General features: G+C 50.1%; 2 protein-coding genes across 3 annotated transcripts in view; one reads left to right on the forward strand and one right to left on the reverse strand.

Moving 5' to 3' along the window:
• FAM167A (family with sequence similarity 167 member A) overlaps positions 1 to 24,941 on the forward strand; it is a 44,774-nt gene extending 19,833 nt beyond the window's left edge. For both annotated transcript variants that reach the window (XM_009212501.4, XM_017961755.3), the window contains exons 2-3: positions 1,549 to 2,327; positions 21,801 to 24,941. In XM_009212501.4, the coding sequence (XP_009210765.1) occupies positions 1,947 to 2,327; positions 21,801 to 22,064 (645 nt within the window). In that variant the 5' untranslated portion in view covers positions 1,549 to 1,946 and the 3' untranslated portion in view covers positions 22,065 to 24,941. The remainder of the gene's footprint in view (positions 1 to 1,548; positions 2,328 to 21,800) is intronic.
• LOC116276323 (uncharacterized protein FAM167A-AS1-like) lies at positions 8,015 to 11,455 on the reverse strand. Its single transcript, XM_031669349.1, is given in 5 exon segments — positions 8,015 to 8,130; positions 8,320 to 8,412; positions 8,415 to 8,486; position 10,323; positions 11,420 to 11,455. Coding segments are annotated over 5 exon segments (318 nt in total).
• Positions 24,942 to 26,638: the final 1,697 nt, after the last annotated feature.

Genomic DNA, 26,638 nt, shown 5'->3' on the forward strand with positions numbered 1-26,638 from the left:
TATTCCTTCTCATTCTCCATGGGTACCCCTCGCCAGGGCAGGCTCATAGCATAGGGTGGCAGAGGTTGGGCAGCAGGAAGTCCTCCAGTCACATCCCCACTGCAGGCTGGGGCTAAGGAAAAGGTCTGGACCGGAAAGTTCTGCTCTTCCTTCTTGAGTATCTGCATGCCATGTCGGAGAGGAATCCCAGGACACCCCGAGGTGGTCCTGCTCACTGTTCAGCTTCTGCCACCCTCATCTTAATTCTTTTCCCTTCTATCCTCACTTCCCTTCTGCCCAGTTCCCCTCTCTCCAAACAAGTAATTATGGCGATGGCTACTCCATTCTTTTTTTTTTTGGGCCGGGATGTTTTTAGTCATTTACAAGTCAGTAACAATCCCTCTTTCTTTCTCCTTTTTCACCCCAAGGATGGCCTACTCTCCAGGCTGCTGAGAATCTTACTTTTCTTCATTTAAGCTTTATCTTGAACATCCTTCCATATCAATTCATTCTTTTTTATAGCTGCATGTCCCCCAGCACAGATTTTTTTTTTTTTTTTAAAACACACCCTGAAAGTCCAGGGCTTACCGCTTGGGTCCAAATCAAATATCTCCTACTCTGATTCACCCATCTCTGCTGCCTGCCCCATGGACCTCGGGCCACAGAGTCTGGAGGCTGTGGTCTCTTCTTACTGGGAGTTAGGTTTCCACCCTATGTCCGATGTTAATGTAGGAGCCTTGGCTTATGCCTCCTCTCTGGAGATGAGGAGGCCAAACCAGATCCCGTAGCTGAAGTCCTTACCAAACAGGTGCTGCCATGCGGGCACTTAGGTGAGCACAAGAAGCCTCGTTCTAGAACAGTGAGTCCCAGCCTGCTCACTTAGCCATCCAGCCCAGATGCCACCGCCTTCTTCCCTCCACAGCTGCAGGTTTATTTGCTTCTGTCTCTGAAGAGGTGAGGTAAGGTGTTGTTCTTGGAGGAAGAAGCTAGGAGCGTGGAGGAAGACCTGGATGTAGAAACTGCTGCTGGAGGACAGGGGCTGTGGTGGGTGGAGGGGATGAGGGGGCAGTGGCACCTGGACGGAGCAGACACACCTGAGCCTGCATGGGGTGTGGTTGCCCTGCTGGCTGGCACTGAGGACCCTCCGGCAGTTGCCACATAGAAGAGAGACCTGTGCCCTCAGATTCAGACAGCCTGAGCTTGTCCCCCCAGTTTCTTGCTGGGAGATCTCTGTGAGTCATTTAACTTCGAGGAGATGTGGGTTCCTCGTGTGTGAAATGGGAATAAAAACAAATCCCTGCAGACTTGCTGGGGGCATTAAATGAGATAGTAGAGGCGGAGTCGTTTTTATAAATGGTAAAAACACTGTACAATTTATCAGTTGGTCATTAACTTCTGTGCATTGAATTAAGGCATTGAAATGACCTCACTTCCATTTCAGACTAGCCATGAGAAGTGCAGTCACTAGTTCACTCTGAGCCTCAGTTTCCCCTCCTGTGGAGTGGACGTGCCTGCCTCTGAGTGGCAGGGCAGGGATTGGGACTGATGCGGTTCTCATCCCTCCCACAGGGTCTCCAGCCACCTGCCCTTCCCGAGAGGAGAGCGCTCTGGGCCTTCTTCCTGCCAGTCTGGTCTTCGAGTGCCTTCAGGACAGATAGACCTTGGCACAGGCTGTCCCGAGATTCCTGCGATGCCTGTCTGTTCCTGCCTTCTGTGGTGCATGGCACCCACAGGATTCCAGGACGGATCGTAGACCTGAGCCTCCAGGAGGGTGCCCTGTGCTGCTCACTGCACAGTCCCTCTCAGCTCCCCTGCCACCCAGCCTCCAAGGCCGGCTCCCATCCCGGAAATGCCCTCGGGCACCTGGATGAGGCCATCCCAGAGCGGGACCCAACTGTGCCACCCACCAACCCTCCCCCTGTGCCCCCCGCCCGCTCGCATGTCCTGCTGCCAGGGCAGACTGTAGAATGTCTGTGCCCCAGATCCACGTGGAAGAAGTGGGTGCACAAGAGGAGGCAGGAGCAGCTGCACCACCCGATGACCACCTCCGGAGCCTGAAGGCCCTCACCGAGAAACTGAGGCTGGAGACCCGCAGGCCCTCCTACCTGGAATGGCAGGCCAGGCTGGAGGAGCAGACCTGGCCCTTCCCGAGGCCGGCTGCGGAGCCACAGGCGAGCTTGGAGGAGGGCGAGCATGGGGGGCAGGAGCCCTTGCTCCCGCTGAGAGAACCCGGGCAGCACGCCCCTCCTGCCAGGAGTGCCAGCCGGGGCACCACACCCCTGTCCACTGGCAAGCTGGAAGGCTTTCAGAGCATCGATGAAGCTATAGCCTGGCTCAGGAAGGAACTGGTGAGTGGCGGCCCCCGAGAATCCCCAGAAAAGAGAAGATGCCACTGTCTCTCTGTCTCTGTGTGTCTCTCTCTCTCCGTCTGTCTATGTCTGTCTCCCCACCCCCACCATGTATTTATTCTCCTCTCTCTACCCACCAAGTGCACATCTGTAATGTTCCCAGGAGTTGAGGGCAGGCCTCATTTGTATGTGGTTGGGGAGACCCAGGTGTCATCAGCCCCTAATTGCAGACACTAATGGAGGAAGCAGGTGTTTTCTGGGAGAACGTGAACCCATGTTAAGGTGTCCCCCTCTCCCCCCAACACTGCTCCCAGTACTGGAGTGTCAAACACTTCTCCCTGGACTGTGAAGGGGGCTCCTGGGGTGTGACTGCCCCTCCCTCTGCGCTGGAACCTCCCCACCCTGCTGTCCACCCTAGCTGCCTGCCACTCCGGGGACCACCCATTCTGCAGGTGGGCGGCCTCTCCCTGTGCTGGGCGCTGGCTGGGTGGCTCCATGAGGCACAGTGGCTGGGGTGTGGCTGTGCAGGGCACTTCTGTAAGGAGCTGGCTCGGCGTGGAATGTGCTCCAGTGGTAAGGAGAGCCTGCGGGATGGGTCCTGCCTGGGGAGAAGCTCGGTGAGGAGGCTCAGAGGAGGAGTTGGCTCAGAAGTCAGGGCGGGCCCCGGTGCGAGCGAAAGGCACATTGTGTTTGAGCTGGGACCGCAGCAGTCACTTTCCTGCCCATAGGCAAAGCAGATTCCCAATAGGAGCATCTTTTGTGCATGGTGACTCAGCCTGAGAACAGGGTGGGGGTGCAGAGCTGGGTGCCCTGTCCCCTCCCACCCCCCAGGGGAGAATCACCTATGTCTGGCATGACAGCCTCTCAGCAGCACCAGACATGAAGCTAACCCTCCCCCAGCTCTCAAGCCCTGCCTCATCCCGTCCCCTGAGGCCCAGGTGACACCTGTGAGTCAGGCCACTCTGGCCACAGGTGAGCCGGCCATCAGGGGCAGCTGCCTTCCAGAGCCGGCAGTGGCTTCCAGAGCCTTCCAGAGCCTGCAGGGTAGGCTGAGGCCTGCTTGGTTTGTTTTGCAGAATCCTGAAAACTAAATCCCCATGAGACCTGGAATGCCTCAGGGGCTGAGAAAATTCACTGGGGTTTGGAGTGGGGTGGGGCTCAGGGACACAGGGATCTGATTGATTAATTGGAAACCTGTTTGGGTTTTAACACTTGATGCCTAGAGTGCTTCTCAGAATACACCATTCTGTTATGTCCGTCTCTAGTAATGAGATGGTGCACATGCTGTCGGCTTCGGAGAAGATGAGGCACCTGCGGATTTGAGCCACATCTCTGGGGTGCTCTGTCACCCCCGGTGCTCTTGGTGGGGGGTATAAGAGGTGAGGGGAGATGGACAGTGCCCCAGGACAGACCGCTCACAGCCCCCAGCTGCTCTTTGAATGGCTGAGGCTAACCCGCTTTGATTTGCTTTCTTAAGGAGGAACAAAAAACATTCCTGTTCATCAAAGATACAATTCGTTGGTTTCAAGTTCATTTGAGATTTTATTGCTTGTGGGAGCTGAGGCTTTTACTTTTTAAGGAAGTTAGCATTCCGCATAGCACCCAGTAGGATGGAGCTTCCTAGAACTTGTCCTGCTCATCATCCTTTAGTCCCCTCATTCTGGCTGTGTATTAGAACCACCTGGGGAGCTTTTAGGACTTCCAGAGCCTAGGCCACACTGAAGACCAATCCAGTGAATGTCTGGGGGTAATAACCACACATTTGATTTTTAAAGCTCCTGCGTGCTTCTAATGTGCAGCCTGGGCCTTGAATCTACAAGTCATGCTCACATCTCCTGCCAGGCCTGTGAGCCAAGCAGCATGAGGTGCCCTGCCCAGTGTGCCGGCCAAGCGTGGAGGGTGGCCTAGGGTGAGGCGCAACCATGGGTGATGTGTAGAGCCAGTCTCCATAGGCCAACAGCAGAGCAGAAATTATCAGGACTAATCTGACTACCAAAGACTGTCATACATAGGGTAAAGGGAATATTAGCATTATTAAAAATGCTTTATATTTGCACTGTTTCCACTCCTCTAGCCACTTCCCTGTGCCACCAAGGGTGCGTCCTGTGTGCCAGGCAGTTTGCAGGCATTACTCACCTCTTCTAATTGTCAGATGACCTTCCCGACACCCCTACTTTTCCAAAGAGGAAACAGGTTCAGAGAAGAATGCAGTCATACGTGAGAAAGTTGAAATTTAAACCCTGGCTCATTTGGTCGCATTGCTATTGTTCTGCTCAGCCACCATATGACATGGCATCCTCCACAGGCAATCAATTTTACTGTTTGATTCCTAAAATGTAAATCACAAAAATGTCAGCAGGCAACAGAATGCATGGGGGCAGGGGCAGAGAGAGAAACAGGATTGAATGAGTTCCAGCCTCATTCTGTGATCTCCGATTCTTACAACAAAACTGCGTGATTGCCCTCACTGTTTCCATTTTATGGATGAATAAACTGAGGCCCACAGAAGTCAGGTGACTTCCTTAGGATGACATGATGAGTGAGCAACAGAGCTGGGGCTGGAACTCATACAGAGTAGAGAGCGATGGGGAGAGAGGTAGCAGGTGAGGCTCGTGAGGTCGTCCAACACAGAAGGTTCCATTGAGCATGCGCAAAGAGCAGCGACCAAGGAGATGCTCCAGAAACCATACTGGTTGCAGGATAGAGAATCTTTCGGAGCATTGACTCCCAAACTCTAACGTGCCTGTAGGTCACTGGGGCTCTTATGCAGATGAAGATTCTGGTCCCTTTGGTTGGGAATGGAGCCTGTGCTTTCAAATTTCCAACAAGCTCTAAGTTGAAACTATTCTGCTAATGCCTGGGCCACACTTAGAGTATCAGGGAATGAAAGGAGGGCAAGACCAGGGCCAGGGGATCAATAACGAACCTCAGAGGACAGACCCAGGGATCCCCAAAAGGGAGCTCTCTGAGCCCTGTCTCTGTCATAGCTGCCCATGTGGCTTGGGGCTCCATCGGTGAATGGGCCTCAGTGAACGAACTCACAGCATCGCACTCTGAGTGGTCCAAGAACCACACTCGTTCAGAAGATTGCAACTCTGAGGCCCAAAGCAGACCAGACACAGACTGGCAGACCAGACACAGACTGGCAGGCAGGCAGACTGGACGTGCAGTTCCGCCTGCTGCCAGGATTAGACAGCAACTTGCAAAACCCTTTGATTGGATTGAAAACTGAGAGTTCAACGTTTGAGAACAAACACATTCTGCTCTATTTAAGTCTCAGTCAAAACGTTAAGCTTAATGCCATGGTTTCCCTCATTCATCGTCTTCACTCACTGAAGGCACCTTTAAAAATTAACCTGTTCTTTAACTCAGTAAAAGTGATTTGCATAACCTTTTTTGTTGTATTTTAAGCCCAGAAGCAGGTTTTCTCTATGCCTGGGCAAGCCCTTCCTACAGATTTGTTAGGCTCAAGGGCAAATGTGTTGTTTGTTCTCACGTGGCCAAGGAAATCGATTGGAAATCTGCAATTCCCTTAGTCGTGTGGCTATTTTCCATAACTCAATGGGAGTTTTGACCACAGGAGAAGGCAGACTCTAACCTGTCCTCTGACCACCTAGCAGCTCTCCCAGGAGGCAGTGGTCAATGTCACCCCATCCAGAGGCAGGCAGTGCTGGGTCTGGAAGCATCGTCTTAGTCTGCTCCCGCCTCCTGCAAGACCAGCTAAAAGGTAGAATGACTCCCTGACCGTGGCTGATTTCTGAGGCCGGGAAGGATCCTAACAGCTCTCAGGGGTCAGCTCTCCCTCTCAGCTTTCAAGGAAATGACTGTCACTCCTGACGCCCCCCAGGGACCGGCAAGTAGGTCAGATTTTCCTTCAGGCGAATGTGTTCGGGATACAAGGCTGGTGGAGATCCCCCAAGCCTCTTAGAGCGACTCCCAGCTAAGACGGCCTGACCTTGGGCTCCCTGGGCAGAGTTGGAGATGTGTGGCTCTCTGGCTGTGGCAGGCAGGCCTGCGGCCACCTGACTCCTCCAGGCAAGGCCCAGTCTCTCCGCTTCTGGGACACTGGCTCAAGGGAGTTGCCATTGTGCAGCTGCAGTTCTAGGCTGCTCAGGTCACCAGAAGGTCACAGCCCCCAGCTTTCACCTTCCAGGCAGCCAAGTAGCCTGGTTGGGAGTTGGGGGGGAGGGCATTGCTTCAGGAAGCAGGGGAGCTAGAAAGAGCATGACCTGGAGCTGTGGGATTTTCTCCTCTCTAGCTGAGTCGGGAATTCAGAGCATTCGCACACGCCTCTGCCCGGGCTTGGGTCCATCAGCCAACTCCCTGGGATGGAGCCCTGGGCACTCAGCACAGGGGAGCAGGGACCCTCCTTTCTGTTTTCTCTCTTCAGTCACACCCACAAGTCCCCCTTGCCAACCTGGAAGACAGAGAAAAAGGGCAATCAAGTCTTCTGCGTGGTTTATGCAGTGCCAGAACAAAGACCAAAACATTCTGGCTTCCTGATGGGCAGTTTGCAGTGAGAAGCCCTGGGCGCCAACTGATATTTTTCTTTGAGTTTCACACAGGTGTGTGATCCCTGCAGACATCCTGCTCCTGCCGCCCCCCCTCCCCTGGCACCAAGAAGGTGTTTATGGTTGTTAGAAAAAGGGAGGAGAACCTTGACAAGTTTTCATCCCTTAGGGCCTGTCACTTAGGTCACAGGAGGCCTGTGACCTAAACTCAGCTGGCCCCCCTGTGGCCACCGCTTGGCTTCGAGGGGGCCGCCCTTTCCCTGTTAACCCTCTGTTGCCCGTGCTGCGTGCTTGGTATGCAAAAGAGTGGTATGTCCAGGGACAGCCCTCTGAGGCTGGTGTCATCCATGTGTGCTAAGCAGTATGGCCAAATGGCAGGTCATACTCACCAAGCATCTTTTGATGGGAAATGGGCGATGCAGCCAGGTTGATACCCCCCATCTAGGGAGACTTCTATATACACTATCCTTCGTGAAGGCTTGGAAGTATTTGCTATTCCCGTCTTACAGAGGAAAGACCGAGGCTCAGAAAGGTTATAGAACTGGGGGACAGAAAGTTTAAAGTGACTTGGCCAAGGTCATATGCAAGGATGTGGCTAAGCCACGACACAGACACACATCACTTGGCTCTGGATCCAGATCTCTTTCCTTTGTTCTAGGCACATCAGATGTCCAAGTCAGGAGGCCCTGAGCTGCCAGAAAGCCTGTGCTTCAACCCTTCAGAATAGGATACTTGCAGAAGGTCACACAGGAGGTTGCTAGCAATGCCTGGTAACCATTTAGCAGGGGCTGGGCAGCTGTACTGTTTCAGGATGAAGATAGCAAGTTGCTCAGAGCCATCAGCAAGGCACTGGCTGAGCGGGGATTTGGTTCACAAGAGAATTTCTAGTCCCAGCCTCTATTCACCCAAGGCTCAGTCTTCTCTGCATAGCCCGGGGCTTTCAGCCTGTCTGGCAGCAGCCCTGCAGGAGGAAGATTCCTGTTCTATGCATCTGGGCAGATGTGGCCTTTCGGGAGTTACTAAAGAATTTATAAACAAAAGAACCAGCAAAGGAAATACACCATAACTTGATGATCGTTATTTCTGAGTGGTAATATTATTCTTTTGACGTTTCTATAGTTTTCAAAATTCCTAAAATAGGAATATATCATGTATCATCAAGGGGAAAAGAGAATATTAAAAGAGCAAAGAAACAAAAGTGCCAGCGCCAGGCTCTTCTCTCCCTTGCCAATGTCCTCGGTGTGCATTCTTCACCTTGTACTCTACAGATTTTTTTAAAGGCATAGAATCTTCTAGAATTAAAAAAATAAGGACTTCAGTCTCCCAACATTCCTGTTGGATGTGAGAGCTGATGAGGCGGGACTGCTGGCCAGGGAGCTGCAGCTGACCCCAACTGGGAGGTCCTGCCTGCTCTCCCTTTCCTGGCTGTCTTGCAGGGTCAAGGAGAAGGGAGTTGGAGGATCCCCACGGCAGCACCTCACTGGAATAGCAGCTCAATAGCACTGCAATAGCGATCCCGGGGCTGTGAGAGGCAGGCGGGAGTCTTTTCATCCAGCCCCATGTCCATTCAGCAGCCGCCTGGCTTCCACACTGGGGTGGGGTGAGGCCAAGGTGGATGGGTCAGGGTTCCTGTCTTTGTGGAGTTTCCCTTCCAAGGAGAAGACAGGCACATAAACACAGCGGCACAGTGTGACAAAAGTTTTAATAGAGATGCAGTAAGTTGAGTTCTGAGATGATCTGGTGAGCTGAGGGCCGTGCTGAGTGGATGATGAAATTAACCAAAGGGAAATATGCAAATTCCTCACTTGCTCGGCAGCCAGATCCATGCCTGTCCATGTAATTGCATTAAGTTTCTTATTTCCCATTCACGTTTCTTCTATAATAATATACCCAATTCCTCTGATGGGCACCCTCCCCATTATAACAGCACACCACGATATGGGGTAGGGACTACAGGGTGAGGCAATCAGAGCGTTGGCTAAAAGTGCAGATCCCTCCCAGCCCTCCATGGAAATTCAGATTCCATAAACCTGGGGAGGTGTTGAGGTTTTAATAAGTACCTGCAAGTGATTCTCATGCAACTGGCTCATTAACTGGTCAAGAGTGCTGTTGAAAAAGCATACTATTTGTAATTAGATTCAACTTCAAGTCAGATTCTACCATATCCTAGTTGTGTGACTTTAGGTAAACCAATTAACCAAGCCTTCTTGGTTTTGTGGTTGTAAAATGAGGATAATAAATCCCTACCTGGCAGCTCTTTGAGCAGGGAGGAGGGGAATGAGCAGCATTAGGGCACTGAGCAGTTGCTGGGGCCCTGGGATGGTTGGATGCTGTGTTACACAGGTTTATACACACGCCTCACATCATTCAATAGCCACAGCAATCTTTCTGGGTAGGCACGATTACTATCCCCATTTCACAGATGAGAAAACTGAGGTTAAAAATCTTGCCCAAGATCAACCAGCAGATCAGGAATTTGAACTCAGATCTGCCTGACCTCAAAGCCCTGCAGTGGGTCTGGATCCACCCACAATGTTGTAGGAAACTGTGAGGCCCCAGGCAGCTGAAGCCCAAAGCATCTTCTTCCCAAGAAAACAGGTACCCGAGTAATGGAGTATGAAGTGACTTTGGAGAACAAAACAGCCTCAAACTAGCCTGGAGGGTGGGGCAGAAAATAGATTTGCTTCACTTCCCTTTGGAGGTGCAGGCAGGAATCTATAGCAACTGCAGGTGCCTGGGAGCCCTAATTACTCCCACAGGGCCCCACTCCAGCAGTTCATGTCCTGCCCTCAGCTCTCCCTCCCTCGAGGTCAGCAGCCTGCTGACACCTTCCTTGCTGGTTCTCGCTCAGCATCAGATGTGAAGCTTCCGCTACATCTGTTTCCAAACCAGGGGATAGAGAACCTGAGAAAAGCCTAGAAATCCCACCAACTGCGCCCCAGGGTCTTCTGAGGGCTCTCAGGTGACCCCAGGGCACTTAGGCCCTCTGTTTCCATAGGACAGTTGGCACCTTGGCTAAAGCTTCCAGTTTCATGTGATGAAGCTCCAGTTCCTGCCTGCAGATGGGGGAGGTCTTCCTGCAGGTGAAGTTGAGAAGGCCACGCAGGGGAGCTCCTGTCAGAGCAAGAAGGCAGCCCCTGCTAAGGATGTCTTCTCTCCCTCCACTGACTGGCCCAGAGACCCCCAGCAGCGCGGCCGAGCGCACAGAGGTGAGGGGGCCAGGCCTTCCTGCAGGTCTTGCCAGGGTCCCACCAGGAACAGCCATACCTGGGCCGTGCTCACAGCCTGGCGGGAGCAGCAGTCCTGGGACTGGCTGCTTGGCCTCATGGGGGAGGGGTGGCTCTCCAGAGGAGTGGCAGGGAAGTTGAGGAAGGCCTTGGTCCCTAGTGGCGGGTCTGTCCCTCCTCATGTGCAAGCTAAGGACACCCCTGAGCAGGAGGGTACCCCCCGTATCTCCAGTCTGAAGTGCTTTGGCATTACTGACCCTCTGACGTTGGCAACACATGGTGATAGAGATGATAACACAGCCCTACCCAACCCCGGAACATGCTTGGTGACGTGCGACGGGCAGTACAGTCGTCAGAGATAAGGGAGCACTCAGTAAAGGCAGGTGAAGCTTGGGCTGGGGACCGCGCTGAGCCAGGCCGTGAGTAGCAAAAAAGGTTCCCGCAGGGACCCCACAGCCAGGAGGTGGGGCGAGCGCCACGTGGGAAGTGAAAACGTAATTGAATGGTTTGCTGTGTGGTTCTGTGTATGAAAACGGGATACAGTGGAACTAGTAATTCTGGAACTCAATGTCTTCTTCTAAATGTGTGTATATGGGCTTATTTGATTCTCATAAGTGATCAGTAGTGTGCCCATTTAATTATTGTCAATTATTATCAATAAGTGGGTACTATTATGCTCATTTAGCAGATGAGGAAACTGAGACTTAAGTGTGGCATGGCTCGCCCAGGATGGCGTCACCAGCGAGTTGTGGAGAAGGACTTTGAACCAGGGGCTGCTCCTCTGTCCTTTCTACTGGCTGCCTCTCCATAGGCCTGGGGGCAGCGGGAGATCCCAGAGGGCAGCGGTCAGCCCGGGTAGCAGAGGGAGGAGTGATTTCTCTAGGACTGTCCCAACCATGGAGACAGGTACTGGGTAATGGAGTGTGGAAAATCAAGACTTGGCTCTGGGGAAATTTAAGTAATGGAATGATTCATTGATTCATTCATCTAACAAATGGCTTTTGAGCACCAGAGCAGGCCCCAGGCACTGTGGTGGCCCCTGGAAAACACAGTCTCTGTCTCTGGTGTTTTGTCATCTAGTGGGAGACACATGATAAAAAATGAAACCGATGCCCACACATAGGTGCCATGTGGAGGCTGCGTGGAGGGGCAGTGGCAGGAGGCGCCCATGGGGCTGTCATCCCCTCTGCAGGGAGAGAGGACAAAGGCTGAGCTGGTCCTGAAGGGTGACAGGTGGAGAAGGGACCACAGAGGAGGGGACAGAGCCCAGTGTGGCTGCCCTGCGGGGGCAAGGGCATCAGGGTGGGAGAGAGGAAGCTGGAGAGGTCAAGGGAACAGGAGGGTCCCATGATACCTTGAAAGGTTTGAAGAAGCGAGGAGACCTGCCCATCAGCCTCTTGAGTGGAGACAGATTGAGCGAGGGGGAGGCAGGCAGAGAGGAGTCCCAGATGCTGGGAGCTGAGGTGCAGGGGACCCAGGTGCAGGGGTGGGTGCCAGTGACACTGATCTGGGCCTATCATCACCCAGCCAGCAGCAGTCACATCTCTCCTGCTCTCTCTCGGGCACATAATGCCTTTCTTGGGTGTACAGCTTCCAGAACCCCCTCACTTCCAAGATGCAATCTGATGGGAGGGGAGGGAGGTGATCACCATCCTGTCTCTGTGAAGGGCACATGCCGCCTGTCCAGAGTCCCTCATGTCATCAGAGGCTGCACTAGGCCTGGAACCCAGAGCCCCTAGCGGCAGATCACGGGCTCTTCAGAATGCAACACTGTCCTTCCCAAAGGCCAGCCTCACCCCGGAAGGTGTAGTTTGGCGCACACCTGATAGAGCTTGGCTCTTGCTGTGGAGTCCTCGACAGGGCCTGAAGAGCCTCCTGCTCTCTGCCCAGCTCTGGGGCTGCAGTCTCTCCCTCCCAGTAGACTCATGATTCCCCAGGGGGCACAGGAGCCCCTGGCAGGGAGGATCCCTGGAGGACTGGCTCAGATGGAGTCGTCTTGCTGTCTCCTTCCTGCATGCTGAGTCAGCCCAGTGACAGGAGCCATTGCACCTGTCCCCCTCCCACCCACAGCCCCTGGCCAGGGCCCCGAAAGAGAACCCAGGACCAGCCGGGCTCAGAGTCCCCGCCCTGCAGGCCCCAGGCTGCACAGCGTGCGTGCGGCCTCCACTCGCCAGGAGAGTCAGCTCCAGCTCCCTCCCGCTGGGCTACAGCCTCCCAGAATAGAGACCTCTGTGAAACAAGCTCCAGCCTTCCCCTGGAAATCAATTCACAAGACCAGCCTGGTTCCTAGGGGTGTTTGCGTTTCTTTCTTCACATTTCCCTGGAACCTCCGGTTGCCCTTCAGCGGCGCACTTGAAGGGCACTCCTGCTTTCTTTCCTGCCAGCGTTAATCTGGCTCTTTCTCAGGGACCAAACCTGACATCATGTAATACAATTTTACCCAGACTTCTAAGTGGATTCTCCTACACAACACTGATGAAAATAATAAGGCAGACCTGCAGGTGAAGTTAAATAAGATAAGGAAAGTGATTACACAAATTGTTTCCAGGGTTCAAGAACTGTAAGTCTCATTCCCAAATCGTGGGACAGTGGAACATGTTCTGGGCCTGCACATACAGCTGGCAAAAACAGCCTGGATTTTACACGCAGCCTCTTTTCAGCATGCATCAGAGACTAATTATAGCTATTAGGCTGGGATAGGAGAGATAAGAGCCCGAGACAAGGGACCAGACAAAATGCCCTTCGCCACCTTGGGTTTCTGTCTGCTGCCCACTTCTGGGCTAATTACCATGCTGTCCAGGACAGCACTCTCTCGCCTCTGGCTGGCCCCTGTGCACTGGGATTTCTCTCAAGCCAGCTTTAAAGATGCATCCAGAAATCTCTGCCCCAAACGTGCTTTCAGATTTGCTGCCATCACAGCCCTTATTTCACCAAACTAAAAGAACAGAGGGTTCCATAAGCCAAAGTGCACACAGCCACATTCTTCAGAGAATGGAAGCATTAGATGGCAGAAGAAAGGCAAATTATTAATAGGGCTTCAGGTAAGACTTTTGTTGGAAAGGGGAGGATCTGTCTGGCGGTCTGTGCACTGCCTTTATTTTAGGAAGCAGAAACCGTGGTAGGTTAAAGGTAATGCCTTCATAGAGTTGCTCCTTGTGCTCCCAATGGTCTGACGATTACATGTCTTTTTTTATTTTTTATTTATTTTATTTATCATACTTTAAGTTCTGGATTACATGTGCAGAATGTGCAGGTTTGTTACATAGGTATACACATGCCATGGTGGTTTGTTGCATCCATCAACCCGTCACCTACATTAGGTATTTCTCCTAATGCTATCCCTCCCCTAGCCCCCTACCCTCCAACAGGCCCTGGTGTGTGATGTTCCCCTCCCTGTGTCCATATGTTCTTGTTGCTCAACTCCCACTTATGAGTGAGAACATGCGGTGTTTGGTTTTCTGATCTTGTGATAGTTGGTTGAGAATGATGGTTTCCAGCTTCATCCAAGTCCCTGCAAAGGACATGAACTCATCCTTTTTTTTATGGCTGCATAGTATTCCATGGTGTATATATGTGCCACATTTTTTTAATCCAGTCTATCATTGATGGACATTTGGGTTGGTTCCAAGTCTTTGCTATTGTGAATAGTGCCACAATGAACATACGTATGCATGTGTCTTTATCATAGAATGATTTATAATCCTTTGGGTATATGCCCAGTAATGGGATTGCAGGGTCAAATGGATCCTTGAGGAATCACCATACTGTCTTCTACAATGATTGAACTAATTTGCACTCCCAATAGTGTAAAAGCGTTCCTATTTCTCCACATCCTCTCCAGCGTCTGTTTCCTGACTTTTTAATGATCGCCATTCTAACTGGTGTGAGGTGGTATCTCCTTGTGGTTTTGATTTGCATTTCTCTAATGGCCAGTGATGATGAGCATTTTTCATGTGTCCATTGGCTGCATAAATGTCTTCTTTTGAGAAGTGTCTGCTCATATCGTTTGCCCTTTTTTTGATGGGATTGTTTGTTTTTTTCTTGTAAATTTGTTTAAGTTCTTTGTAGATTCTGGATATTAGCCCTTTGTCAGATGGATAGATTGCAAAAATGTTCTCCCATTCTGTAGGTTGCCTCTTCGCTCTGATGATAGTACCTGTCCTTTTTAAAAATTTTAATTCCTAAAATCTTTGGGTGGTTTTAGACCCATAGACATCAGTCCCTGGGATCAGAGAAAGTATTCGAGCAGATTTCATTGGCGACTAAGAATAAAAGTATGTGCTTCCCTTGAATATGAAGAAATCACTCAGTGTTTTAGACCAAGCAAGTGAACACAGATCAGCCAGGGGATGTTGAGTAAGGATGCAAATTCCACTCAAATGTTGCCTTTCCCAAATGCATATCCTACAGTACAGCCTTTGCCAGGGACAGCATGAAACCTACACTGGGAGTTGAGTCACCCCAGCCAGCATCTCGGGCCTTTGGCAAACAACAAAGTACTCTTTTTTTTTTTTTTTTGCCAATTGGTCCAATACCCTCCTTCTATGGCCTCCATCTCCAGTAACCCCACAGAGAGGCCCTTCTACCTCCCAGACTACTCTTCAGGGTCTCGTCAGCTTCCAGTGCCACTCAGGCTAGAGACAGCACCACTGAGACCACCCTCCAACTGTCCAGGCTGGGCCCCCATTCCCCAGCGCCTGCAGCCACGCTTGCTACAGGCAGGCTGACCAGCCATCTCTGTTTGCTCAGGACTAAGGAGGTTCCCTGGATGCAGGACTCTCAGTGCTAGAGCCAGGTAGGTCCTGGGCAAACTGAGTTGAACTGATCACTCTAAATTTGCAGACTCTACTGTTGTTTTTTTAAATGGTGGTAAACTATGCATAATATAACATGTACCATTTTAACAGTTTTATACGTACAGTTCACTAAGTATATTCACACTGCTGTGCAGCCGTCACCACCATCCATCTCCAGAACTTCATCCTCCCAAATGGAAACTCTGTGCTCACTAAACACTAACTCCCCATCCCCTCTCCCTAGCCCCTGGCACCACTGTCCTGCTTTCCATCACTATGCATCGGACCACACTAGGAACCTCTTCTAAGTGGAATCCTACGGTATTTGGCCTTTAGTGTCTGGCTGATTCACTTAGCATAATGTCCTCAAGCTTCATCCATATTACAGCACGTGCCAGATTGTCTTCCTTTTCAAGGCTGAATAATATTCCACTTTACAGATAGACCACATTGCGTGGATCCATTCATCCGTGGAGGGCACTGGGTTGGTTCTGCCTATTCACGATTGTGAACATGGATGTACAAATGCTGGTTCTAGCTTTTGCCTTCTTTTGTTTGGGGTGTGTACCTGGAGTGGCATTGCCAGGTCATATGGTAATTCTGTTTAACTTTCCAGGACCCGCCATGCTGTTTCCCACACCTTTCCTGCGGCTTTTTTTATTCCACCCAGCTCCAAGGTAGGAGTCAGCTCTTCTGACTCCCCAGGAAAATCCCCAGGTCCAGAGAGACCCCCCAGCAAACCACTGGCTTGATGCATTAGACTTTAATATGACCTGAATGTCCTCAGCTGACCTTCCCCTTGCGTTTTTCCTCTCTGGGCCCTTCTTCCAGGGCCTCCTTGCCCGTCTCCTCCAGCCCCCTTGCCATACCCTCCCCTCACCAAGTAAAGCTTGGAAGTAAGGAAATCTCTGTCCTCTTCCAGAGCCATTTAATTACTGTGTTTAGTGACTTAATCCTGCCCTCAGGGCTTTGCCTTCTACCTTGAGAAACAACTGGCTCGCTTGCTCTCTCTTTTTTAATTGGTCTTTAAAATGTTTTCAAAAAGACTTTATTGAGATAAACTTTACATACCATACAATTCACCCGTTTGAAGTGTGCAATTCAGTGGTTTTTCGTGTTTTCAGAGTTGTGCAACCACCATCACATATAATTTTAGAACATTTCAACACTTCACCCAGGTGCGGTGGCTCACATCTTAATGAGCATTCTTGTCTGCCTCAAAAAACCAAACATCTGTAGCACAGATCACAAGCACAGCTGTTTCAAAGGGGCCACGTGTGGCTGCCGCCCGTCACTTCTTCCAACCCTGGTGGGGACACCCTGTCACCACAGTGCTCTGACAGCCCCCGACCAATGACATCTCTTCCCTTTCAACAAGTTCTGTGCCCTAATTATGGGGTTGCTGGGATTACAGGCTGCATCTCTGAGAATTCAGCAAGTGCTTTTGTTCTCAGACAGACACCAGGCCACGCTGGGAGCGGGGACTGGAAATCGGCACATCCTACGGTAGAGCCTTTGCCAGGGACGGCATGAAACCCACACTGAGAGTTGAGCCACCTTGGCCAGCTTCTCAGGCTCTTTAATGAGGGCTTAAAACTGGGAGGTCCTCGCCGGGTTCCATGTTCTGTGCCGTGGCCTGGAGAGAAAGGACTTAAGTGATGGAGCACCTCTTCCTTTGATTTGGCCAGCATGGTACATATTTTCTGGCATGCTATTTGTTGTCGAATTTCATTCTCATTGTCCTTGGAAGAGGTGAGAAGAGGCCTTATCTCTTTTCTACAGATGAGGACACAGAAGTTCCAGGTGGCAGTGAGTAAGGAGTGGAGCTCAGCTTGAACCTGGGTTCTAACCCAGGGCTGTGGATGTTCCCTTTCTGCCAGCCCTGGGCCCAGCTCACCCTCTGAGCAGACAGGAGCCCGGGAGAGTCCTCCCGCTCTGGGTGCTGACGGGCCCAAGTGTGGTCCAGATGCCACCATTCATAGGCTGGCTGGCCCTGAGCAGTTCCTTAACTTCACTGAGACAGTTTCCTTGTCTGTAAGACAGACTGAAATCATACCTGCCATCTAGAGTTGTGGGAAAACGCGATGGAACAATCTGTGTCGAACGTGTGCGGCCACAGCCAGGGCTGTGTTGTCATCCCCGCCTCCAAGGGGCCCCTTGGCAGAGCTTGAAGGGAAAACAGGAGGAGGGACTCCAGCCCCGGCTCAGACCTGCTCTCCTGAACTGGCACAGCCCTCTGTGCCTTCCCTGGCAACCGCCATCCTCCCGACTAACTCCACACAGGACCAGCAAAGACATATGTTCATTGCAAATCTCTAAAAAGATTAATTTATAAAAAGCTTCTTAGTCATCAGAAACCAGAGGGCGTTATGCTAAGCGAAATAAGCCAGTCATAAAGGATGAATACCGTGTGATTCTACTTCTGTGAGGTTCTTAGAGTAGTCATATTTATACAGACGGAAAGTAGAAGGGTGGGTGCCAGGGGCTGCAGGAGGGGGATGGGGAGTTAGTGTTTGATGGGTGCAGTTTCTGTTTGGAAAGATGAAAAGAGCTCTGGAGATGGATGGAGGTTGCGCAATAACGTGAATGTACTTAATCGCCACCAAGCTGTACACTTAAAAATGGTTAAGATGATAACTTCTATGTTGTATGGATTTTATCACAACTAGAAAAAAATTCTGGAAACAAATTAAGCCTCTTAGTCCTGCACACTTTGCTCAGATTTCTTCAGAGGCTGTGGGAACTCGTGTGGATTTGGTTCAATTACAGCACAGTGACCTCTTAATCGGGGCTCAAGTTAGTGTTTAAGGTGCAAAGTCACCTTTGCAAAATGCCTGTGTGGCCCAGGGATCAGCCAAGCGTGGGCCCAGCACAGCCAGAGCTCCCGCAGCCCGGAAACAAACCCTGTTCTTTGGGGCAGGAGAGGGATTTGTTGATTTGTGTGCAGAGGTCCCAACACAGTGTATATTGTGAGCATCTAAATGTTAGAACCCACAGTGCATCCTAGCGAGATGCTCACGCTATGTGACGCCCTTAGAACCAAAGCCCACTGAGGAAGTTGCGATTCCCAGCCCCCTCCTCGTGTTCTCTCAGGGCCCAAGCAGGGAGACTGGCTGGAATCGCCATCCCTATTGAAGCTGCAGCTTGCTTTCTGTTTTCACCCTTACGCAGAATTGAATGCATCTGCACAGCAGGGGCGTGCAAGGCAACGCCATCCAGGCGGCCTTTGTCCAGTCCATGGAAACTGACACAGGCCTTACCGTCAGCCCTTTTTCTAGCTGCCTCTGATGGGTCTTAAAGCCTAAATTGTTCTCTGACCTTTGACCAGACCTGTCAGCCACAGAAAAACAGCCCCTTCCTCCCTGCTGCCCCACAGAGATGTGTCCACCACAGCCTGCGTCTCACAGTCTTAGACACCTGGCCACACCCCAAATTCCCCGACTTTAAAGGATCTTTTCACACCAAAGATGCAATTCCTGGGGCCATAGCTCAAATCTAAGGCACAGGGTTCCTAGTTTTTCAAAAAGATCTATTGTCAAATTACAGAACACTCCAAAGAGAAGTGACAGATGACTGTATTTAGGCAATGGGTGTTCGCAGACAGTATCTTTCAGGCAGGTTTGACCCCCATCTCCTTCAGAAGGGTCTAGGTAGCACCTAGCTCAGTTCCAGGCTCAGTTAGGGACACCATAAAAAAAAATGACCAGCCACCCTATCATCATTAATTGGTGCTATTCTAGATCAATAGAATTTAATTGGCAGTAAATTTGAGTTTATTCAATCCTTGAGGTCCAAGGATTGAAAAGTAAACTAATGAATGTGGCTATGAACTTTAATCCCAATTTTGCCATCAGATACCTTGCTGACTCCCAAGTAAGACTTTCTATCTTGATTTTTCTCATATCTGAAAACAGGAGAAAAGAGATCTGTACAAGTGCATAAAAAATGAGAGAAAGAGAAAAAAAGAACATAGAGATGCTCGCTGGCAAGGTCACTTCATTTTTCTACCCTGCAATGTGCTCTATTATAAACCTAACAGGGAGAAAGTGAGAATATTGCCTTCATTTGCATAACTGCAGGGCATCTCAGAGCTCATTTTTCTAAATCGGTTTGGCTCCAGGCACTAGGTAAATGGCACTGCCGAGCACGTCGAGCACGTCGCAGAAATACTAAAACAATAACCACTTACAAGTACAGACAGAGGAAACAGTGAGAAGGATTCAGATCTCGAGTCAAGTAGGAGCAGTTGGCAACCTGTCTCAGTGACAGAGGGTTCTTACAGAAGGTGCTCTGCACTAAGCCAGTCCCTTTGTACCATGTCACAACTGAGAAGCCAGCCCTCTGAGCTCCAGCTAGCATCCTGACTGGTAAAATACCGACCCAGACTGTCCTGCTGGTACCTCAGGAGTGGCTGTGAGGCCCATCAGGCTTAAACATGTGGATGGTGTGAGAGGAAAATACATCTCAGGACTCCAAAATCACTAAGCCAAAGGGAAAAGTCACACTGGGAGCTGCATCAGGCAAAGCTGCCTCCCATTTTATTTCTAAATAAGATAGCTGCAAAGATAAAACCTACATACCTCCCTCACAAATGACCCACAAGGAACTTACCTGTTGGGCCCCCAGATCTGTACCCTAAAGCAGTTCTGTTGAATTTCACCCTGGCAAAGGAAATTGACAGCTGATCTTCTCAGGTGTGAGACAAAGGCCAGAACTCGGTCATCCCTCTGCTCACCTGAGACGAATGAATATCTGATTGCTTCACGTGCCCTGTGTTTATGTTATCTTCTATAAAAATGCAGATTCAGTGAGCCAGACAAAGGCATAAGTGACTTTTTCTCTACTCTAAACACAGGTAAATTGTGTATTCGGTGGATCAAAGACTGATCAACCAAAGGCTGATCAAAGACCCAAAAGGATGCAATCGTTTGTCTCTTATCTACCTACACCTTTAAAAAATTTATTCCTCTTCCCCCAATATTCACTCCTTCCCCTTTAAATATTAAGGCCCTCTAAATCATCTTTGAGGAAAGTTATAGACCTGCCTCCCAGGCATGCGTCCTTAACCTTGGCAAAATAAACTTTCTAAATTGTTGATACCTGTCTCAGACACTTTTGGTTTACAGTGGGTTTGGGAAACTGGGAGTGTGAAGCCAGGTGAGAAATTATTATCACATCTCTTTGTTAACAGAAAAAACTGTAAAAAAGAGGTCTATTCTGAGCCAATATAAGTGACCAGGGGCCAGGCAACAGTCTCATGAGGTCCTGAGAAAGCTTGCCCTAGGTGGTCCAGTTACAGTTTGCTTTTACGCATTTTAGAGAGACAGGAGTTACAAGCAAAGACATAAATCAATACACAGAAGGTATACATTGGTTCAGCCTAAACAGGTGGGATATCTTGAAGGTGCTTGGAGGGTGGGGGTGCTTACAGGTCTTAAGTAGAGTCAAAGATATTTTTATTGGCAGTTGATTGAAAGAGTTAAGTTTTGTCTAAAGACTTGAAGTCCGTAGAAAGAAATGCTTAAGACAAAGGAGGGTTGTGGAGGCCAAGGTTCTTGTTATGTAGATGAAGCCTCCAGGTAGAAGCCTTTAGAGAAAATAGATGGTAAAAGTCTCTTTTCAGACCTTAAAATTGCCAAACTCTTATTTAATCTCTCCTAGATCTTGGAAAGGCCTAGAAAGGGAAGGCCTGATTGTATTAGTGGAAATGCTCTACAGATGTAAATATCTCCCACAAGAGATGGCTTTGCAGGGCCGTTTCAAAATATGTCAAAGAAATATATTTTGGGGTAAAATATTTGTATATTCTTCAGGGTTTGCTATCTGTTATGTGATGCTATATGAGAGGCAGGAATTTGGTACCTTATTGCCACAAAGAGTCTGTTTTGTCAGTCTTATGAGCTCTGTTTCAATGTTAATGCCGATCTGCTGTGCCTAAACTCCAAAAGCAAGGTGGGTATAACAAAGCATGTCTGAACTCCATCCCATCACGGCTGGGAAATCAGTTTTCAGGTTTCTCTGGGGTCCTCTTGATTAAGAGGGGGCTTGTTCAGTCAGTTGGGGGGCTTAGGATTTTATTTTTTGTTTACACATCAGTAGGAAACATCAAGTCAGTGAAAATATTAGGAACCTTCTATAATATCACTAAGCACTCAGCTGGCTCCATACACCATACTGCAGCTTGTCCTTGAGCGGCAGCAGAACTTAATTGTCAGTCATTTGGGTTCTGGAGTCCAGCTGTCCAGTTTCCTCAGCCCAGCTCAGCTGTGGATGAGCTTTGTGAACTGACGCAGCTAATTCCCTGGCTGTGCCTCTGCGTCCTCCTCTATAAGCTGTGGGTGATGATGGTGACGTCACTTCACAGGTTGTAGTGATGGTTAACTGTTGCATGTTAATAGACCCACAGGGCTTAGAACTGTTTCATAATACAACATATTTCATAATAAAACTGTTTCATAATAAAACATCCAGTACCTAGGAACCAATTTTTGTTTGGCTGTTTCAAAGCTTTACTAAGAAATATTTCAGGCATTCTAAAATGTTTAAAGAGTAATGTAACAACATGACACTCCCCAGCGTAAGAAAGAAAACATGGCCATCACAGCCCTATGCTTTCCTTTATACTCTTCATCTGAATGCAACTCTAAACAATGAGAAGGCACTGGAAGTATCCTCAAGCCAGGACTAATATGCATGTCTTTCAGAAAGATTTAGATATAGCAACTAGCCTAGCACAAAGTATTGTTTTGCAAGTACACCTTCATTTGTCACCTTGCTTTCTGTGTCTTTTCACCTCCCTGAGCAGGGAAAGTGCTCGTATTTCTAGACGGACCAATTAATGATCTAAGACATTAGTCAGGGCCCTGCTAACCAGTCTGTGCCTGTCAGGGACTCTGGAGCCACTCTCTGCTGACCCTGCCTGCTCCCCCTCCCTTCCAGACAGAGATGCGGCTGCAGGACCAGCAGCTGGCCAGACAGCTCATGCGCCTGCGCAGCGACATCAACAAGCTGAAAATCGAGCACACCTGCCGCCTCCACAGGAGGATGCTCAACGACGCCACCTACGAGCTGGAGGAGCGGGACGAGCTGGCCGACCTCTTCTGCGACTCCCCTCTTGCCTCCTCCTTCAGCCTCTCCACGCCACTCAAGCTTATTGGTGTGACCAAGATGAACATCAACTCTCGGAGGTTCTCTCTCTGCTGAGGAGCCCTCAGACTGGGCAGAGGGGCTGGAGCGGAGGGCTTGGGCTGGAGGGTGTTGGAGGAAGCTGAGGCCAAGTTACTCCAGTGGGTCTCCCAGAGGCAGGGGTCCCTGGGACTGGCGACTCAAGGGCCCCAGGACCTATTCAGTGGTGCTCTCCCAGGGGCCCTGCGTGTGGGTGCCAGTGTCTCTGTGACTGGCTCTTGCTTAATACCCAAAGAGCTCTGCAGAAGGGCCGCTCCAACCAGATGTTAAATGAGACCTGGGTTCCCACCATAATCCATCCCTCCATGGTCACGTTCCTGTTTCCTGGGATCACTGGTGCTATGAACTGGGATTCCCAAAGGGAGGCTACCCCACAAAGCTGTCGTTCTTGCAGAAGGCTCTCCCGCAAAGGCCTTGGGGAAATTAGATGTGTCACATGTGCCTGCCTCACGTGCTGTTGCTGTCCTCTAAGTATCGTCTCAAATTCACCCTAAGTACATGACTCAGCAACATTGACAGGGACCTACTAGGAAAGGAAAATCGAAAGGCATGACAAATGGGCACTTGGAGATGCAGCCCCAGTGGCTGGCAGCCAGTCTCTGGTGAGCCTGAGGCCCAGGCTGCTGTCAGTCTCCCACCCTGGCACTACGAGGCTGTGTAAATTGTAAATTCTGGCGTGTGCTGGGACATGTGATGGGGGCACTAGCGTAGCTTGGGTGCAACAAGCACAGATGTCCCCGTTGTCTCCCCTGGCCACATGCATCTCCAAAGAGCCTCTTCACTGCCACCCACACCCCAGGGTGACAGCCTAGGAGACCACTGGTGACTGAACCAGGCAGGTCCTGAATGCATTTCCCATAACTGAATTCTCCTGGAGGGGCGTGACCGGCGCCTCCTGGTGGATTCTGGTGGTGTCACCTTACTGCCCTCTCTGGAAAGACAATCGAGGGAGCCCAGAGGCCCATCCTGAGCCTCCTTTTAGATTTTGTGCCTGACCTAAACAACTAGTTTTCATCCAATAAGACTGTTACTGATGTGTTGTTCACTTGTTAATAACTGAGTTTTGTCCAAGCCACTTGTGTAGGTCAACTACAGTGTGTAGGATTTGATTTTAAGAGTTTATCCCTCACAACAGGCTTAAGGATCAGCAAGTTAAGACACCAGCAGGTTAGGGAGGTCAACCTGGGGTCATACCTCGGCCAGACTGGTAGAATCCTAAGATCAGAAGTGTTTCTGACCTTTGATGTCATCTAGTCGAGTCCTCTCATTAGTAAAGGAGCAAAGTGAAACCTGGGGGAGGAGGACTTCCCTCAGGTTGCACAGCTGTTGAGGCTGTAGAATATTGATGTGAAACCATTGTTGATAATGCCTAGTAGATCACATGTCAATGAACTTGAACTCCAAAGATGGTCTTGATGCTTTGCCAAACCCGCACACTGCCAGCCTTCTCTGCTCTCCACCTCAGCCCCCACCACATCTCCCAGAGTATTGCAATTCAGAACATTTGGGTCAATGTGGAGCCAGGCATGGACAGTGGCCCCACAGGGCATGTGTCACTAATCACTGTCCCATGGTCTACGCACGGCGTCTGGCTGCTCTGTCTACTGTGACTTCTTCCTGTGTAATCTCAGTGGGGCCCGTGTCCACCCACACATCATGACCCACATAGGGGAGAGGTTCCTTTTCTTTTGTGGGCTGAGAGTAGGACAATGCAAATGAAGGATCTCTAGTAGACAGAAAAGAACTTGGTCTCTTTCTTATAATTTCAAAGAGCCAGAAGTTCTATGCTTCCTTCAAAGTAGGTAGAACAACACAGCCGAGATCTACTGTCTGCCGTGCTCCGTGCAATGAAGTCTGCAGGCCTGAGGACCATGCACTGCTGTCCTTCCTCAGAGCTCGGCACAAACACTGCCAAGTCCTGAAGAGGCATTCCTTTCCTGCCAGCCTCCTTCCAGATGAGCCCTTGAGGTCTCGGGCTGACCTACACACACACACACCCACTCACACGACAGAGAACACACCGTAAACATCCTTGAGCCCATGCAGGAAAGCCCATCCCATATTCTGAAAAAAATGCCAAATTAGGTTTTTCTTTCTTTTAGAGATCAGTCATTACAGTAACTGAAACCATTGGGTTCAACTAAAACGGAAAGATTTAGTTGAATATAGTCAATCCAATTAAGTTGGATGCAACTGAGTGATTTAGTTGCTCGGGTAACCCAGTGTTTGCTTGCTTTCTTCATTCTCTGGGAGGAAACTAAGATCAGACACATGTTTGGGGATAGGTTAAATGTCTGAGCTATTTTGCTCAGCTTATCCTAAGAGAACTTTATTATGGGATGAGGAGGTGACCGCAGATGAGAAGTGGAGGGGACAGCGATGTTTTCTAAGCATCGTCCAGTGTTGGCTGGCTTCCTTACTTTCCACAGTGAACACAACGAACCACATTCATTCAGCTTTGTGAAGTCCCTGCTCTCCGTGGGTCTCTGAGTCAGCAGCAACATTGGCCTAACCTCCATCCCATCCTCCTGGCTCACCACATGTGTACAGTGCTGTTTGCAGTTGTACTCATTATCCATCCATCTCTCTGCATCCCCAAGCATCCCCGGGCATAAAACGTGAAGTCTCCACCAACGCTGCTGTGTGTGGTCGTGTCTGATGCCTTCAGGGGCTCAGTAGCCATCGCAGAGGCCTGGAGGGCCTGGGCAGGCTTGACAATGCCTGACCGAGTCCAAGACCCACTCCCTGTAGCAATACCAAGTGCTATTACATAATCGATGGACAATTTATACTTTTATTTTTTATGATTATTTGTTTCTATATTGCTGTTAGAAAAAGTGAAATAAAAAGACTTCAATAGAAGATACCCATATAAAAAAAAAAAGGAGAGAAAAATGCTTGTCCTTTTAGCTTTTCCGTGTTATAGCACGCACAGTGCCAAGCACTTAAAGAAAGGAAGGATGGATGGATGGATGGATGGATGGATGGATGGATGGATGGACGGACGGACAGATGGGTGGATGGACAACAGACGGAAGGAAGGAAGGAAGGAAGGAAGGAAGGAAGGAAGGAAGGAAGGAAGGGAGGGAAGGATTTTTGCAACCAGATGGAGGCATGGGATGAAAGAAAGGATTCACCCAAATCACTCTTCTTCCTTTCTTGTGTCTTCCCTTGAGGAAGCTACTTGGTGGTTATTACCATCGGGAGTTCCACAGGCGAGCTGATGTAGAGTTAAAACATGCAGTCTTTATTCCTGAATTTGACTGAAGCCAGAGCCAAAGTAAACCTACTCTCCTCCAGTGGCCTTTTCCAAAAGTGATCATATTGCCTGAAATTTTTTCAGCCACTTAAAGCACCTCTTAAACCTCAAAATCGAGCATGCATGAAAATCACCTGGGCTGCTGTCACAAATGCATATTCCCAGGAGAAGTACTGGGTTCCAGCCCTAGGGATTCTGGCTGTGTCGCTCCAGGCTTCACAAACGCCCCAGGTGATGGACACAGGTGGTCCAAAGACACTTTGAGAAACCTTTGGAAGACAAAGCAGGCAAGGGAAGGCACTGTTTTTCATTGATCCCATATCTGTGTTCTCAGCAAAGGCCTATGTCAGAGGGTCAAAGCAGGTGTCAATAATCCCGTTTTGTAGAAGGAACAACTGAACAACAATTGCAGATCTCTGTCTATTCCTTGAGATGATATCCCCTGCCTACACCAAGAGGAGTGCCTGTGACGTCTCTTTCCACACACAGCACACAGTATAAACTGCTGGGGGGAGCATGGGCTGTGAGGTGGGTGGGGAGTGGGTACTTGGGAATCTGCTATCTGCCCTGACCATGTGGTTCAAAGGGCATTCAAGAAGCCAGGGCCTTTCCACCCTGCCAGTGGGACCACACACGCACTTTTTCAGCCCAGAGGGAAGAGAATGTGACATCCAAACAAATCCAGCCATTATTAGTGCCACGGAGAAGATAAAATGTGAGACAGCGCCCCGTGTGGCGGGGGGTGCTTTTCCCAGATGGTCAAAGCTTCCTGGAGAAGAGCTATTCCGGCAGCAGCGGCAATTGTGCAGAGGTCAGGAAAAACAGTGCTCCAGGAAGGAAAAGACAGTCCCAGGCCCCGAGGTCTGCAGAGGGAGGCCAGCGCAGCAGGCGGCTGCAAAGGCTGCTGGGGGCTCTCCAGCCTGGTAGGGCAGAGTCAGGAGTTGGGATTGTATTTGAGTGGTGTAGGAAGTTTTCTGGGGGTTTTGAACGATAGATATGTGATGTGACTTAAACTTTCATAAGATCAAAGTAGAAAGTACTTACTGCTGTGTAGAGAGTAAGTGGGGAGGAGGGGCAGAAGTGGAGCCCAGAGGGCAGTTAGGGGCACGGGCAGTGGACGTGAGCATGATCTAGACGGGGCAGCAGCTGTGGAGGGGGTGAGGAGTGGTCTGATGGGTATTTGCTTAGGGACATCTTTGGGGACATACTTTGGGGACAATTAAGATGTGGAGTGTGAAGGAAATGGAGGAACTAGGGATGACCCTCCGGTCGGCAGCTGAATGAAGAGGGGGTGCCATTCACTCAGAATGAATGGGGGCGGAGGGGTGGCAGC

This window comes from Papio anubis, chromosome 8 (genome assembly GCF_008728515.1).
Source record: "Papio anubis isolate 15944 chromosome 8, Panubis1.0, whole genome shotgun sequence".
NCBI classification, from domain to species: domain Eukaryota; kingdom Metazoa; phylum Chordata; class Mammalia; order Primates; family Cercopithecidae; genus Papio; species Papio anubis.